Source organism: Diceros bicornis, chromosome 8 (assembly GCF_020826845.1).
Source record: "Diceros bicornis minor isolate mBicDic1 chromosome 8, mDicBic1.mat.cur, whole genome shotgun sequence".
Taxonomy (NCBI): Eukaryota; Metazoa; Chordata; class Mammalia; order Perissodactyla; family Rhinocerotidae; genus Diceros; species Diceros bicornis.
Window position 1 is genome coordinate 41,604,755 of NC_080747.1, and position 18,490 is coordinate 41,623,244.

Consider the following 18,490-nt stretch of genomic DNA (forward strand, 5'->3'; position numbering starts at 1 on the left):
GAATTGGACATTGGGTTGCTGCCAAAACTACCAGAATGATTTCCCCTTAAAAAAACATTTCTAGAACTTTCCACGGTGAATATTCCACAGAGGGCAATCCCAAGGCAAGGAGCCCATTCCCGGACAACCACCCATTTGACTCACTCCTAGTTCGGTTGCTCCGGCCAGAGTCCAATGGGCTGTTTGCTGGCTGACCATCCTCTGCTGTGGACACGTAGGCAGGGTTGTCTAGGCCAGGCTCATCCGTCATTAAGGAGATGGTGGCAGCTGCAGAAATCTCTGAGGAGAGTACTGTTGCTGTGAGGCTCGCACAGCCGTCTGGATAGCCATCTTGAGAGCGCCTCTTCCTGTCTTTGGTCAGGCCATAGTGGGAGGCACCTTTACAGCTGTAACAAAACCAGCAGGAGGTCAGAGAAGCCTTCAGCTTTGCTCATTGTTCAACCAAGCCTCTTCAAGTACACAGGATTGCTACACTCGAACTGGATTTGCTCACCTCTTTATCTGCCTCTCTTTTCACATGTAGGCACTCAATATATACCCGCCAACCAAATGAATTAATGATCTGAGAACAATTTTTAAAAGTTGCTTATTGCATTCTCTTAAAGCACTCTCTACACTGCCCCCTGGGATGCAAATTTAGGAAAGCTGTCACGGTGTCTACAAGACTAGGGCTTGAGGCTGGCCATCTTCAACTATTTGGACTTGATAATTCCTTCTTGTTGGTGTTTATTTTGACCACGAAAGCCCTTAGTCACACTCTTAGTTCTTTCTTTTGGGTTAAGTTCCCAAAGCACTGAATATAAATGCAAAGCTCCTCCCAGATTCTATATTTAACTATCCATGGAAACAGAATCATCATCACCACAAAGCCACAGGAGTTGACTTCGCATCGCTATTCTCTAGAGCAGGCTTGCTGGCTTCCATTCTCTACCTCTGGGCTGGTCTCAGAGTGGCCAGGACTAGGGGTTGGGGGATCCTGTGCGCTGAAAAATTTTATCCATTGTCGTGTTTTCTAACATTGGGACAATAAAACAACATTCATGGTCTTAAAAATAAAAAAAATCCAAAATCCCACAACTGTCTGTATCCATTCACCATCTGTGTTAAAGAACAGACCCAAGGGCCAGGAGACCAAGGTTTGAGCTAATCTAGGTCCATATTTTGCTATGAATGCACTTCCATGTGCCACTGGGTAAGTTGTTTCAGCTCTTCAGTAGGGTTTTGGTCAGAAAATGGTGATGATTTAACTATCGCATTGCACTGTGGTGAGGAAGTAGCCACAGATAGCCACACCAGCTCCCATAGCCGTGAAGGCAAAAATCACATGGGTAAGCCCCTTTAGGAAGTGGCTATTTGTGTATAATGGATATGTTATTACAAATTATTTTTTTTATCAATTCATTAGGGAAAACTTTATGCAGTTGAGCTATGTTAAAGAACCCTTTGAGAGCCTATTTGGAGTGATGCTTCATGTTCTTGAAAATAAATGGAATTGAACGGCAGCCTACAGTTGATGTGCACACGTGATTTATACAGCCCATAGAACCACAGAGCTGGCAGATGGAAGGGCCTATTGTCTGGATCAGGATCCCTGCTCCGAAATTTACCTGGCTGTGTGAGCCGGGGCAAGTTTGTTAACTGGGTTCAACTTCCTAATCTGCCCATACTTCTTTGCTTGCTGTGAGGTCTGGCTGACGGTAAGTCTTGTCAAGAGTTTAGTACCTTGCCAGAGATGTAATAAGTTCCTAATAGACTGTCGCTACTTCGATAACTCATCATTCTAAGATGCTTGTTTTTCACACTTGAACATCTCTGAGATTAGGGTGCATGGGTGATGGATGGGGTTATACAGCTTCTGTTGCCAAGCTGCAGTCATGATGCAGATGCCATTGTCTGAGCATGGCAAACACGGTCACAGGTGTCTGTCTTGTCCCTTCCATAGAGTTGCACTCACTCTTGGTACTATGCCATTGAGTTTAATTGCCATTAAATGTCTTAGAAAAGATTACATTATGATTTCGTGTTGAAATGAAAAGTTACGGTATACGTGGAAAGTCTCAAAAACAGAGCAGTAGTGTGTAAATTTGATATCGATGAAGCAAATGTCGTTAGAAGGAGGACAGTAATTCCATATTTTCTTGCAAAGAGACAAGAAATGCTTTATTTGCTTAGAAAGAAAGATATCCCTAAGGAGATGAAAAGTGGTGTTAGTGAGATCATTCAAAAGGATTGGCCTATTTTATGCCAAACAACACGAGTAGAGGGCAGGAGAGGTCACCAAATTTGTCTGAATGGATTTCAAAGCCACAAGGGTCTGATTTGACCAATCCACGCATCATAGGGATACCTTTAAAGATGTTTTGTGATAATTTAACCAGCGGCAGTTTCTAAAATTCTTTTCTTGGTGGTACAGAAAATACGATGTTTCTTGTAATCAACGGCATCTTAGATTTGATGAAATGTGGTTTTAATACTAGTAGAAAAGGACTTTGATTATACAACCCGACACCCTCAGCTTACCGAAAATGAAATAGGCCTCTAGCTTCTCATGTAGTCTTTCCCTTGCTGAAAGAAATCAAGTCCCTACTTGAATTGCTGAGGTTTTACTGTTCTGATTAGCTACTTTGGCTTGGAATTATTCTGCTTAAAAATAGCAAAATGGTTGATAGGCAAAACTGAAAAATTGGAAGAAACACTGTGTGATGGAAAAAATAAAAGCCAGCGTGCATCTGAGCAGCTCCAAATCATAAATACATGAGTGGAACACTTCTATGCAAGCCAGCAATATTTGGTTAGCAATGCATGGGAAGGAAGTTCCTAGACTATTTAGTTGGACTGGAAACAGTCTTTCTTTTCTTGGGGCGGCATTGCCCTTGACCATGTGCCCTGCCAGAGCAGGAAATGAATTTTCCGATTGGACAAATGGCTGGCAAAGACACAAGCCATGACTTTCGGGTGTGGGGACATATAGCATATCCCAGTGGGAAAAAGTGGCATCTTATTCTGCTGCCACATCTATGAGGAGGGTTAAGGTATTTAAAAATATCTGAATCCCAAGACTATACCATTAAGAAACCATTGCTGTTTCAAGTCTTTGGGGTTCCAAAGACAGATTTGGGTCCAGGAAAGGAAATGTTATAAAATGAGTAAGCAGCCTTCCCTTTGGCCTCATATCACAGCTATCCTTACAACAGCTGGGGTGGGTACAGAATCTAGATTTACGTGTTCAGACTCATAAGCCTTGTGTAAAAAAGGTTCTGCTACAGCGACTTATACTTGTGTAATGTTGCTTGCTCTAGCTTCTTGGCTTAGCTTGAACCTGAGGCAGAGGGTGATCTATGAAGGTAGCAGCTTGTACTTACTAATTATCTCTTTTGTGGTGACTAATACTGGTGCCTCTTGATTTACAAGCAGAAAAGATGAGAGGAGAGGGGAAGAGCTGATTAGCATTGGCCAGTACAGGAACACATGGCGAACCTGGGTTGTGTTCAAAGCAACCAGAATTTATTCTCCCTTTTAGTTATCCTGAGCATTAAATACTCTCAGGTGGTGATGGGCGATGGCCATGAACTTGAAGGATGAACACAAGGAGCATGGAAAACCATTTTTCAACCAAACCATGCACTTTGAACACGCTGTCTGTGTAATAAAGCAACTCTGAAAATCAGGTTTTTTTTGGTAATAACAGCTGGGATTCTGAGCTCCTATATTAAAGTTAGCAGAGGCAAATTAATCTTAATATAAGAATGCTGACACTGGGTGTGCCATGGAATTTTTGTCCTTTTTGTAAGGAGGGAGTGGAGCAAGGAGAGAAAATGAACCCCCTTTTTGCAAAAATTCCTAAGTCCATGAGTTCACTACAACTAACGGGAGTTGACCTGAAGCAGGAAGGACCCCAGACATAATTCACAGAGGCTCTGAAGGGGTGTCCTCTGCTGAGTTCAGCCAACTGGGAAGCACAAGCTGGTTTGCAGGGGAGGACTCCCTTCTGATGGTGAACTTACCCACTTACAATAGAAGAACAGAACTTGTCCACAAGAAAGCGAGCCTCAATACCCTCATCATAACAGTCTGGCTAATGACACAACCTCCCTTTGATCTAACTCCCCTCACATTCTTTCTCTCTCAGTTCACTTTTGAATTAGGTAAACATCGGGTCTGCTCCTCACATTGTGTTCATTAATTGCCCAGTCTGATCCTACTTTAAACCACAGCTTGCAAACTCATATGCTAGTCAGGTGAGGAAATGAGGGAGGTCAGGCCAGGTGGGGATCGTGGTGAGCAGTGTTGTTCTGTTTCAAGGACGCAGCAGCTGCTACAGACCTTCGCTGATTGTTGCCTCAAGAAGACAAGCCCAGGAGCAATTTGGCAAGAAAAAGGAAAAGAAGGCATCCAAATTGGAAAGGAGGAAGTAAACTGTCACTATTTGCAGATGATGTGATATTATACATAGAAAGCCCTAAAGACTCCATCAAAAAACCGTTAAAACTAGTCAACGACTTCAGTAAAGTTGCAGGATACAAAATCAATATATAAAAATCTGTTGCATTTCTATACACAAATAGCAAACTATCAGAAAGAGAAATTAAGAAAATAATCCCATTTATAATTGCATCAAAAAGAATAAAATACTTGGGAGTAAATTTAACCAAGGAAGTGAAAGACCTGTACACCAAAAACTATAAGACATTGATGAGAGAAATTGAAGAAGACACAAATAAATGGAAAGATATTCCATGCTCATAGATTAGAATACTGTTAAAACGTTTATACCACCCAAAACAATCTTCAAATTCAGTGCAATCCCTATCAAAATTCCAATGGCATTTTTCACAGAAATAGAACAAACAATCCTAAAATTTGTATAGAACCACAAGAGACCCCAAATAACCAAAGCAATCTTGAGAAAGAAGAACAAAGCTGGAGGCATCAAGCTCCCTGATTTCAAACCATATTAAGAAGCTGTAGCAATCAAAACAGCATGGTATTGGCATAAATACAGACATATGGATCAACGGAACAGTATAGAGAGCCCAGAAATAAACACGTGGATATATGGTCAATTAATTTATGGCAAAGGAGCCAAGAATATACAACGGGGAAAGGACAGTCTCTTCAATAAATAGTGTTGGGAAAACTGGACAGCCACATGCAAAAGAATGAAACTAGACCACTATCTTACACCATCACAAAAATTAACTCAAAGTGGATTAAAGACTTGAACATAAGACCTGAAATCATAAGACTCATAGAAGAAAACATAGGCGGTAAGCTCCTTGACATCACTCTTGATGATTTTTTGAATCTGACACTGAAAGCAAAAGCAACAAAAGCAAAAATAAACAAGTGGGACTACATCAAACTAAAAAGCTTTGGCACAGCAAAGGAAACCATCAACAAATGGAAAGACAACCTACTGAATGAAAGAAAATATTTGCAAATCATATGTCTGATAAGGGGTTAATATCCAAAACATATAAAGAACTCATCCAACTTAACAGCAAAAAACCAATCAGATTAAAAAACAGGCAGATGATCTGAACAGATATTTTTCCAAAGACGACATACAGATGGACAACAGGTGCATGAAAAGATACTCAACATCACTAATCAGGGAAATGCACATCAAAACCACAAGATATCACTCACACCTGTTAGAATAGCTGTTTTCAAAATGACAAGAACTAACAAGCATTGGCGAGGATGTGGGGGAAAAAAATCCCTTGTGCATTGTTGGTGGGAATGCAAATTGGTGCAGGCACTCTGGAAAACAACATGGAAATCTCTCAAAAAATTAAAAATAGAACTAAAATATGATCCAGTAATTCCACTTCTGGGTATTCATCTGAAGAAAATGAAAACACTAACTCAAAAAGATATATGCACCTCCATGTTCACTACAGCATTATTCACAATAGCCAAGATATGGAAACAAGCTAAGTGTCCACAGATGGATGAACGGATAAAGAAGATGTGGTATATATGCAATGGAATATTATTCAGCCATAAAAAAGAAGAAAATCTTGCCATATGTAACAACATAGATGGACCTTGAGGGCATTATGCTAAGTGAAATAAATTAGACAGAGAAAGGCAAATACCATTTGATCTCACTTATATGTGAAATCTAAAAAGAGAAAACAACGATGAAAAACAAGCTCATAGAAACAGAGAACAGATGGGTAATTGCTGGAGGCAGGGATGAGGGTGGGAGAAATGGGTGAAGGGGGTCAAAAGGCACAAACTTCCAGTTATAAATATATCATGGGGATGTAATGTACAGCATGGTGACTATAGTTAATAATACTGTATTGCATATTTGAAAGTTACTAAGAGAATAAATCTTAGAAGTTCTCATCCCCAAAATAAAAATTTATAACTACATATGATGAAGAATGTTAGCTAGATTTATTATGGTGATCATTTCTCAATATATATAAATATCGAATCATTATGTTGTACCCCTGAAATGAATAATTAACATAATGTTATGTCAATTCTACCTCAATTAAAAAAAAAATGATGACCAACCCAGTGTTGCTTGAGCGAGCAATTTGGAAGCTGAAATCCAGTTTTTAATGTGAAATCTCTTGATTTTTAAAAGTTGGCAACAAATTCAAAATTTTTAAAACCATTGTGTGGGCCAAACAAAACATATCTGTAGGCCAGATCTATCTTAAGGGATGACAAATTCCAGCCTCTGGAAATAAAAAAAAATTGTCAACTTGGGTAGGTTAGACTCATTGCTCTTTTCAGTCCTCCAGGAAGCAACCCTCCCCTCCTTTTACTCTTTCCCCAAGCTTCCCCACTCTACGCTTGTGTGAGGGTGTGTGTGCGAGTGCACGCATAGGAGAGATGGCCCTAAAAAGGGCTTCCCTTTCATTATTTGCCCCAGCCTCATTTCTGATCCAAGTTGGAGAATGAGACTGAATTCTCAACTGTTTGTCTTTCACTCATGGGAGAGCTAATCGCTTGCCCAAAGCTATTATATAATGAGAAAGGGAGCCATTTAACCCTAATGGACGTCTTCACTTTTTCAGGCAAAGAGAATCAAGATGAGAGGGCCCTGGAGGGAAGCCAGTTTCCTAGCCAACGGCTGGGTCTCAGGCTTCAGCTGCTCCACTCAACGGGATGAGTGACTCCGAAACTTTGCTCAAACTGGGTACCCGGGGCCAGGCTGGGAGACTGCTGCAGGAGAGGAGATGGCCGCTGTGAGATAGCGACAGGCTCTCCTTTGTGTCCTTGGTCAAGGCAACTGGGAGACAGGCCACTGGGAGCCTCAGGAACCAGCAGTGCTCCAGCTCAGAGATAGTCTTTGTCAGGGTGCTGGTGACCCTGGAGACTGAGGGTGGGCCTCGGTCATGTGTGCTCGGCTCCCTCTCCATTTCCGGGGCCGCCAGCCTGGCCCTCCTGACACCATACCCCCACTGCTTTGCAACACACCCTCGCCCATCTCCCTGCTCCCAGCCTTCCACCCCATGCCCCCATCCCATATATGCTAACCACACCAACACAATTTCTTTTTACTCAAAAACTTCCCATGGAGATATGTCCCACTGCTTATAGGACCAATTCCCAACTCCTCATGCCGACATTCCAGTCCTTTCCTGAGCCATATGGATCACGACCTCACTACAGGGTTGGGTAACCCAAAGGGGGTTGGGAAGAGGACAGCTAATATCTATTGATCTACTATATACTCCATGTTATGCTTTATGTATGTGGTCTTCTCTAACCCTCCCAACTGTCCTGTAATGTTAGTTAAACCACCTCCACTGCAAAGATGAGGATATGGAAGCTAGAAGAGAAGAAAGCGACATCCAAGTACACAGAGTAGAGCTGGGATTTCAATCCAGGCTGTGGGGTTCCCTGCTGTCTCCCCTCCCATGGCCTGGCCTCCAGCCCAGAGCTTCTCCTGCACTCCAGACTCATATATCAAACTGCTTACTCCACGTCTTCACTTACATGTCTAATAGGCATCTCAACTTAACATATCCAAACACCCTAAGCTTCCCCACCAAACCAGCTCTTCCCACATCTTCCCTTCTACTAACTAGCACCTTACATCCTTCCTGTTGTTCAGGCCAAAAACCTCAGAGTCACCCCTGATTCTTTTCTTTCTCTCAACACCCCAAATACAATCAAGCAAGATCTGTCCAGAATCCAACTACTTTTCATCACTTCCACTGCCACCGCCCAGGTCCAAGCCACCATCGTCAATGCCTGGATTATTGCCACAGCCTCCTGAGAGAGTTTCCGCTTGTACACTTGCTCCCCTTCCTCATCTATTCTCAACAGAACAGCCAAAGGGATCCTTTTAAAATGGCTCTCCATCTTACTAAAACATAAGGTCCTTTCTTTTTCTTTTTTTGAATAAACTTTATTTTTAATTTTTTTAAAATTATTTAATTCAGGTCCCATTGGCTTACAACTATGAGTAAATTTCAGGTGTACGTCACTATAGTTCAGTTTCTGCATAGACTGTATTGTGTTAGTCCTTACAATGGCCTACAGGCCCTGTATCCTCTGTCCCTGTTACTTCTGCCCTCACTTCCATCCCTCGCTCATTCAGCCCCCTGCTGGTCCTCAAACTGCCTAGCATGTTCCTGCTTCAGGGGCTTGGCATTCCACTGTTGTCCCGTCTGGAACACTCTTTCCCGGGATGCCCGCCTGGTCTGCCCCCTCATCTCCTTCAGCTCTCTGACTAAAATCCACCTTCCCTGACCACCCTATTTAAAATGGCAGCTGCTTTTCTGGCACTTCTATCCTTATCCTCTTCCCTTATTTTTCCTCTATAGAACGCAAGTTCCAAAGTTGGGGGAGAGGGTCTAGTTCCATAATCAACCCACTAGAACCAAACTTCGAAAACTTTATCCGTCTGGGATCAACATGGCTTCGTCGCACTGGTGCTTGGGGAAGAGTTAGCTCATGGATTCGCATGTCGCTCTTGCCTGATGGTCAAGGCACAGCAGCTCTGGTTAGCTCTGGCTACACTTGCTCCACAGGGCTATAAGGGACTGGAGGAAAGGGACAAAGGCTTGCTTACCTTGGGACCTTTCAGAGGGTCTGTATACTATTTGTATTTCCTAGGGCAGGCACTCAGCAAACATTTGTTGAATTGAACTCTACTGAGCAGCAGTCATCCTTTTGCTCTGTTTACTGAAATTACCAAACGGGGAGTTGACGGATTCACCCACATGGCCCTGATAACACGTAATCTCCCTTTTTCCTCAGCAAGCCCATGATTTTCCTTTTCATTTCCTCATACTCCAGCTTAAGATGAGAAAAATGAGAGGAAAGAGGGAAAGTAAGACTTTTTCCAATTCCTCTTTTTTCACATACTTCCCTAATAACTTTAATGGGATTTTATTTGATCTGGGTTTTAAAATTATTGTGCATTTAGTAGGACTAAGAGTAATAATCACCATATACTTTCTTTTGATGGATTGCACTGGAACAGTGGTGTGAGTGATTTTGAAATACATTTTTTTCTTTCATTCAATGAACACTTATGTGGAGGGCCTCCTGAGAAAGACGGCACGGTGAAGGGGATAAAGTGCAGGCTTTCGAATTTAAACATTTGGGTACGAATCCTGGGTTGGCCACCTGCCAGCTCTGCTACTTTGGAAAAGTTCCTTAATTCCTCTGAACCTCATTTCCCAGATGTAAAATGGGCACAATAATGTTATTTACTGTGAGATTTAAAGATTCATGCAAAGTGCCTAACAGTTCCTGGAATATAGCAGCAACTCAATACGCAGTAACTAGCACAATTTTTACACACTGGGCATGATGTTAGACACTGTGGATGCAAAGAAAAATACTACACAGAGTGTGCATTTGAGAAGACTGACATGAAAACAGAAAACTGCCATGCCACGCTATCAGAGAGAGATGAAGTTATGAGCCAAGTGTTCGGAGAGCTCAGAGGAAGGGGCCACTCACTCTGCCTGGGGTAATCAGGGAAGGCTTCTCAGAAGAGGTGACATCTGAGCTGAGTCTAGGAAAATGAGTGACACTGGTCTAGCAGACTAGGTATGAATGCCACATTCAAAGGCCCCAAGAATGCAAGTGCATGGCAGGTGCCAGGAATATTGGATTCGGTGTGGACTTTGTCCCAGGTGACATTGATGGGAAACGAACAGAGCTGAAGCGAGACCAAAGAGGAGGAGAAATGCTGGAGGTGGTGCTGGGGATAAAATCCAGGACATTTGACCATCAGTTCATTCTCCTACTTCTGGGGTTCAGCAGGGCTAAGCCACGCCCATGGGGGCAGAAGACAAGTGGGCACTGAGAAGTCTGATGCCAATACAGGGGAGGGGAGGAGGCAGCAGGGGAGATGAAGTTGACAATGGAAGGCCCAAAGTCACCTCCTGGTGACTCCGTCTACAGTGGACATCACTCTCGTGTCCACCACTTCTACTCTGCCAGTCACCTGCTTTCACTTCTAGCACTTATACAAAATACAACATTCCAAAGACGTTGTCTGTTTGCTTCCCTTTTAAATGACTGTCTGTCCCCAGTAGAATACAGTGTCCATGAGAGTCAAGTCCTGCTTGTCTTGCTCACCACTAAATCCTCAACGCCGTGCAAACAGCGCCACAGACAAGGAGGCAGCCATGTGTGGCAGAGCAGCCTGAGAGCAGCTAGTTTTTTCTCGCTCCTTTTATTAGATGTTTTCTGTTTATACTTTTAATTGTGCTGGCACAGACGCATTTTAATTGCTGCAGGCTGCTTTGATTTTTTTTGGAAGAAAGCAGGCTATATATTTCAAATACAGGATAACTAATATTTCATGACCTTCTTAATGCAAAGCACTAGAAATCTTTGTGTTTAAGATAAAAATAAATGCATCAGTCATCATCTTCCAAAAGAGTCTCATTTGAGTTCCCTGAGCCCACCCTGGAGCCAGACCCGCCCTTGCTAATTAAGTCCTGATCATGTTACTTGGAAAAGACTCAAGTAACAGTAATACAACTTCTATTAATACGATCCTCTGGTTTGCAGGCAGCGTGGTCCTGAGCACAGGACCCATTTCAGGAACTTGCTGAGTTCAGATGGGGTAATTTTCTACACTTCACTCACTATACCTGCAGCTTTGTAAATAATCTCTCTTTGGTCTTTACATTAGGTAAAGTCATTCTTCCTTATTTGGATTACTTTTTCTCCCCCTCTAAGTTAAAACTCATGTTCCCTGGGATCAAATGACATGGCCACTCACGCAGCTACCAGAAACTCTACATGAAAAAAGTCATTAGCACTGTTGTGTATTCATGGGTGAAGTCAACATAGTTAATAAGTAAGAGAGGTCATCAGGTGGGCAGGCCCACCCTCTGGGCATCAGTGTAGACCCTGAGTATGAACTTGAGCCTGAAGGACCCTCACCCTGGAGAACTCGTGGACTTCTTACATCAGCACCAGCCACACACTCCTTCCTCTCATTAGCCCCTTTCTTCTGCCTCCAAACCGCCGGGGAAAATGTCCCCAGCAATTCCAACCACCCGTGCCTCACTTGTTAATGAATACCAGAAAGAGAAAATTAAAAACAAAATTGGAAAGCGAGGTGAAAATGCAGGCCAAGCTTTGGGCAGCTAGAACCCCTGTCCTTTGACTTGGGCAGGGAAGGTGAGGTGGGAAGAGGTGCTCTTAAGGCAGAATTGGCTCAGGAAACAAATGGTCCAATGACAACCTAAGCAAGCACACTTGACTCAGTTTCCCCAGGTTCCTATGGGACAGATCGCCTGGTGCTCTGCAGGCATGAGAGACAGTTGGCCAGTCTCTGCACAGTGTCAGTTTTGACTTCGAGGGCAGGCAGGGAAGAAGTGGATATTCTTTTACCTAATGTTAATGACTCTCCATTTCTATTTTCTCTGTTAGTTTACAGAGTTAGGTCTGTAAGACAATCTGTGGCTACATCTTTTCATCCTTCAAATCTCAACTCATAAATTAATAATACAGTAACATGATTACAGCCAACACTTACAGTACACTTACTATGGACCAGGCACTATTCTACATGCTTTACACATATTAACCCATTCAGTCCTCACATCAGCCCAATGACGAAGATCCCTATCACCATCTGCTAATGAGAAATTAAGGCACAGAGATTAAGTAACTTTCCCAAGGTCACACAGCTGGTAAGTGGAGGGGTTGAGATTTGAATGCAAGGCAGACAGACTTTTAACTGAGGTACACACCTTAGGATCGTAAAATGCCACGCACCCTGGAGGCTGATGATTCAGAGGTGACTGTAATGTAGAAGGCAGGGAAAAATCAAGGAAAATTATAAAGTAGTTATTCATAAACTTATTTTCTTTGCTACAGATATTGTTCACTGCCAGCTCCTGAGTGGCTGCGCTGAGGCACACAAACAGCACGGGCTGGCAAGGGTGGCCTGTTCTAACCGAGTTGGCGTCTTCAGGCCTGCAGTTGACAGGCATGAGCTGTGCCTTCACTCCCGCCCTGTCAACAGGGCCATTTGTCGGTGGAGTATGCTTGGTGGGTCGGTGGGTGGGTGAGGCAGCTGCACGGGTCCCCACATGCTCTCAGGCTTGGTCTCCCTGCCACTCTTCCTCTCCAAAAATAACTTAATTACCTCCAAGAATAGGTGCGTGGCCCAAGCATCCTGAGAGGCAGAAGCCTAAAATGATCCTGTCTGGGTGTGTGGGCACCTCCAGGTGATTTATTTATTCCTCCTCTAGAGGGAGCCCCTCGGCCCAGGCATTCACATATGTATTCAAATGCACAGTATAAATGCACAACATTTGTGGTGGAAAACAGGATTTGTCAGGAGGAGAGAAGCTGCTCTATCAATCCCACATTGGCTAGGAGTACACCTTCTTCTCACCTGAGCTGTCATTTGATCCGTGTCTGGTCTTTATCACCAGGCATGGTGGTGGGGCTTACCTGTCAAACACTGCCCCAGCTGGGTTATATTATCCCCATATTACAGATGGGGAAAATGAGGTTAAGTAATTTATCCGAGCTGACATAGCACTAAAGCAAAGGAGCTGAAAGTCAAATATACCTCTGTCTGAGGTTTTGTTGATTTAAACCTAACTGTCAAGTTATCCTATAATGGTTAATAGCTATCACACATAGTCCTTAACATGAGTCAGGCCATTCTAAGCCCTTTACCTTCTATTCATTTAATCCTCACAACAACTTAACAAGGTAGATGTGATTATTATCCCCATTTTGCAGATGTGGAAACTTCATAGAAAGATTCACTTGCCCAAGGTCACAGTGAGTACCCAGAGTGACCAACCACCCCAGTTTGCCTAGGACTGACTGGGGTATTGGGACACAGGATTTTCACTTTTAAAACTGGGTCAGTTCCAGGCAAACCAGGCTGAGCTGGTCACTCTATAATGGCAGAGACAAAGCTTCAAGTCAGATTCCCAACTCCAAATAAAATCCTCTCCACCGTGGTCCTCTATTACATCCTTTTCTTTTCACTTGTTTTGCCTAAAGATTTAATAGAAACAGAAGCAAGTTGGGTGGGGGCTTTTCTGGTCTCAGGTGCCTCCCAGTGTGTGCTCACATGATGCCCCCTTAGAAGGGTGTCCAAAAGGCCACCCCAAACTGCTGCTTCAGCACAGCCCCTCACAGCAGCCCTTGCAGACTGAAACCGTATGACATTCCAGGGCCTCCCAGCACTCAAAGAATCGACTCCACTGTTTAGTTAGGAAGACCCCAGTTGATAGCCAGGAGTGCCTGATAAATACCAGTGCTGCTCCCTGGGGTGATATGTAAGGATTCCAAAGCCAGAACCAGATGTGAGGTTGACAGTGGTTAATGAGGGATGGCGGAGGGCTCGGGCACAGTCCACATGCCGGGTCAATTCTTCACGGAGACATCAGAATAGTTTATCCATTTCGTGAGTCTCCAGCCTCTAAGGGGTCAGTGAGTTGTTTTCCCGGACATTTTGGGGGAGGAAGAGCAGGCGATTCTCATGCCACAGATGATTTGAGTTTTCCGTCAACTGTCCATGAATTAGGGGGTGTGTGGTGGTGATGGGGAGGTTGTCTTCTTTTTGGCTAAGATTTGGTTCCTTGCAATTCTTGGCTCCATTCAGAATTATCTTTACTTTTAAAACACTTGGAAATGACCAAAGTCTAGGTTCTCATTTTCGGGAAACTGGTCTATGGATTGACTGTGCTTTCTATTTCAGGATTGACTGGGAAATATTTTTAGGGTAACTGGGAAAGGGTGGATTTCATGGTGGTCAGTGTTTCTAAATATTTGAACTGACCGCCCAGTGAGGTTTTCTGACCAGCTTTGAAAGCAGCCTCGCTTTCCAGCCAGTTGGGATGAGTCCGTTTTGAGTGCCTTGAGTTTTTGTGAAGTCTGCACAACCCCAGGGGCTGTCCAAAGGTGACAGCTTGGCATGGAGATGGGAGTAGGAGAAGGTGGTATGACATTCGAGTGGAAATCATTCCCAGACGACATTTAAAGCATTTCCTTCATTCCTCAAAGTGCATTCCATTGCAGCTCTTAGGATAACTGAAATGCTTGAGTTTCTCCAAGCATTTTCTGGGCTGGTTGTCACAAGCCCTCCTGGATACACTACGCGATGTTCAGATATTGAAAAATGTGTTCTTCTTCACTCTGAGAACATGTCATGCAAAGATATTTGGCTCTTTTGTGTCAAACGTTTTTGCATGAGACAAAAATCCTATTTTTCCATCCAGTTTCTATTTGCTAAATGAGCTTCCTCTTCCCTTTCAATACATTGAAAGGAAACAACCTTACTCCTTCTGTGAATCATACTTCATTTCCCCAAAATTGTGTTAGGCAAATAGGGGAGGAAGCAGATGCTTCTATTTGCAGGAAATACTGACTTTATTATTTACTGGTTGGATAACTGAAAACCTCTTCTTTCTCCCTCTCTCTTGCCAGGCGTACCTTTTGGCTATTGCTCTGCTCGATTTCTTTGGTTTGGCACAGTCACTGCTCTAGACAAGGCTTTTGCAGTCCAGCACATCTACAGACTGTCCCTCCCCACATCAAACACCCACCCCCACCACAGGTTTTGTCCATGCTGGCCTCTTCCTGGAGTGGCCACGGATCAAACAAATCTGACTCATTTTATCTAAGGCCTGCCTCTAATCTCACTTTCTCCACTGAAGATTCATAGTAATCTCTCTTATCTCTCTTCTCTCTGAGCTCATCCATTCATTCCACAAATGTTTGAGTGACTTACCAAATGTAAGACACAAGGCTACCAAATGTAAGATACAAGACTAAGTGCTCCTAAGACTCTGCCCTCTAATAGTTAGCCGTCTAGCAGAGAAATAAAACAGGCAGACAAATGAGCACAGCATGAACTACACTTGCTTAACCCCAGGACTTGGTATTTTATTACCTATTGACACAAAGTGCTGACGGAATTAGTCGAGTCTTAGACTGGATCGCAAGCTCCCTGGGACCATGTCTTTTGTATCCTCCACCATGCACACATGGTTGAGAACGTGATGGATATTCATGAAATCCTTCTTGAGTTGCATTAGAAAAAAATAGAAATAGTCCCTATTTTAAATTTCAAAAGCAATAGAGGTTCAGGGAAGAAATTTTTGAAAAGATAGAAAAATAAAAAGAAAATTAAAAGCCCATAACTCTACCCCCCAAGAAAACTCCTGCTAATCTGTGTTTATTTTTCCAGTCTTTTTCAATGCATAGAAACCCATATACATACATATGTTTATGTTTTTGTGCATAAGTGTGAAATGCACATTTTTAAGATATATTGCTAAATAACTGTAATCAGTGTATCAACATGCTTGTTCCCCTCTCCAGTGGTTCTTAATCTTGGCTGAACAATAGAATCACCTGGGAAGATTTAAAAAATCCAGCCTGTCAGGTACTTCAGACCAATTAAATCAGAATGTCTGGGGTGGGCCTACTAAACATTGGTGTGTTTGTAAAGTTCCCCAGGTGATCCCATTGTGTAGCCATGGTCAAGAACCACTACCCCAATCCTTTCCATCTCACTGATTATTTTAATTGATTGAGTTACACAATCTGCTTTGAACTGACTGCCCACCAACCAATCACTGCTGTATGAATTCTTGAAATCATTAATTTCATTGCTGATGTCTGAGTGACCAAGTGTCCTTCCTTCCAGGATACTACTGAGTTATTTCCCTCATCCCTCCCTGAAGGCTGTGCTGGGAACCAGCTGTGGGTAAAGTCTGGGGTAGTAGGACCTAGTTGTGCTGGCCCCTCAGGGAAGGAGGTGGACTCTGCTATGGAACATTTGCACCTGGAAAAGGGCAGAATTAAGGCTTTCTGCCATCTCCTCCACTGGAGAGTGTCCACTTCCCCGACCTTCCACAGTGTGTGGGTGTAGGGGGCTACAACGTGCTGCACAAATCAGTGTTTCATCTAAAATGCCAGGAGTTGAATTCTTACAGTTTTATTTATTTGCATGATATAGCTAAGATATAGACAGGCAAACAACCCATCAAGGGATGGACAACATGATCACAAAATATTCCCGAAACTTATACATAGCTTAAGGGGTAAGTTGAAAGGCCACCTCAAACACAGTGATGGATGCCTACGGCTTCAAATTAGCCACATTCAAGTTTTTTCCATTATCTTAAATGGTTAAAGCCTTTAAATAGAACCTATTGGATTCTCTTTCAGCTCTAACTATAAACCTAAAATAATAAATCCCTATTGGGAGCTCAGTGCTTGATCTATGGTAGGCTCTCAAGGAACACTTGTTGAATGATGACGCAGGAACATTTCAATAATTAGATTCTTGATTCCAACTACCTATGTGAAAAGGTCACTCTATTCCTGGTTCGATACCCTCATATAAGAGGAGATGAAATAATTTTAACACCACCCCCTACTTGTTCATCATCCCACTTATTTCCACACCCACTTCTGTCTCTCTCTCTCTCTCTCTCTCTCACACACCCCTCTACCCCCATACACACTAAGGTTATAAAATCCTTGAGGTGGTAAATGTCTTAAGGTACTACTTACCCACCATGTGTTCTTAATGAATGATTTTCGATAAATAGAGTTTACGGTTCGCATACGTGTTAAAGGCTCTGTCTTGACCACTACCCCTTCAACACTTCAGTGTTTAGTTTTGACTCCTGTTACCCTGACTGAATCCTAAGCATGGCCCTAGCTCCTACTTTCTATCACCTGTGGGCTCTGAGGTTGCCTTTTAGGTTTCAATCCATTTGATTCTTTTCCCTTTTACTTCTGCAGGAAGTTAACAGTCTCTAGGGAAGAGACAGCAAAGAAAGAGAATAGAAAAAAACATAAGTGAAACCTGAACTTTGGCCACTTGCCAACCATCCAATTTATCACTCAACCTGTTCATGACTAAAATCTATCACCAGAGAACTGCACTGAAGTCAACGGGGTCAAATATTTTAATCTGTCCAATTATGCCAGAGGGAGTAAACAGAGTCCCCGTATTTATTAGGGCAATACGGACTTCCAAGTTATTCGAATCAAGCTTTGACGTACCTGCCAACAATGGAAACAAGAGATTGGGAAGTGACGCAGCAGGGTATTATCACAAACAGCAAAAACTCACATCTCTAGGTGATGGTATCTGGTGCTGGCATTCTTTGGATCTGAACTCTTATATGTTTTAAATTTTTATTAAGATGTTAGGCATTTCATCCATTATGAGTTGTTTAGCATAATATAAACACAGATGAATAATTGTGTTGACCTCCAACTAGATTAAACAGGACCCTCCAGAAATCTTTCAAGGAAACACCAACCTAGGCATGAGTTTACGTTCCTGACAAAGAATAAGTATAGGATTGTTATAGAGAAAGAATGTTATATTTTGAACTCTGAAAATTATTAACTCAAGCTGTATGGTTTTTTTTTTAATAATTTTATTTATTTATTTATTTTTTTCCCCAAAGCCCCAGTAGATAGTTATCTGTCATAGCTGCACATCCTTCTAGTTGCTGTATGTGGGACGCGGCCTCAGCATGGCAGGAGAAGCGGTGCGTCGGTGCGCGCTTGGAGTCCAAACCTGGGCTGCCAGTAGTGGAGCGCGCTCACTTAACCGCTAAGCCATGGGGCTGGCCCTGTATGAGTTTTTAAGTGTAAATATCCACATCTCGTATAAAATCAGACAGGGGTCTACTAGAAGGAAACTATGGATTTTCTGCTTCATAAGTGAACTTGGAAGTTTAGTTTTGGCCTCTTCAAATGAGTACAGACCCAGATACACTGTGAAAACCACTCTGGATTCAGGTAGTTTCAGACACTTGAAACAATTAGCAGCTCTCTTTACTTTGCCAATTGTCCTAAAATACTCTACGAGGGCTCCACTCACACTGTTCCCCCATCCTCCGGCTTGCCTGTCAGTGATAGAAGATTTGGTTACTTATAGTAAAGGATTTCATTAATTACAATACTGAGAACTGATTTTCAGAAGACAGCTTTTTCTGTTAACTTAATTGTAATCTGGCTGGTCAGCATATTCTTAAATTGC

The 18,490-nt window shown here is 42.8% G+C and overlaps 1 protein-coding gene across 1 annotated transcript in view; it reads right to left on the reverse strand.

Moving 5' to 3' along the window:
• Window positions 1–18,490, reverse strand: part of LNX1 (ligand of numb-protein X 1) — a 113,876-nt gene that overhangs the window by 39,872 nt on the left and 55,514 nt on the right. The window contains exon 3 of the mRNA XM_058547055.1: window positions 145–386. Within this exon, the coding sequence (XP_058403038.1) occupies window positions 145–386 (242 nt within the window). The remainder of the gene's footprint in view (window positions 1–144; window positions 387–18,490) is intronic.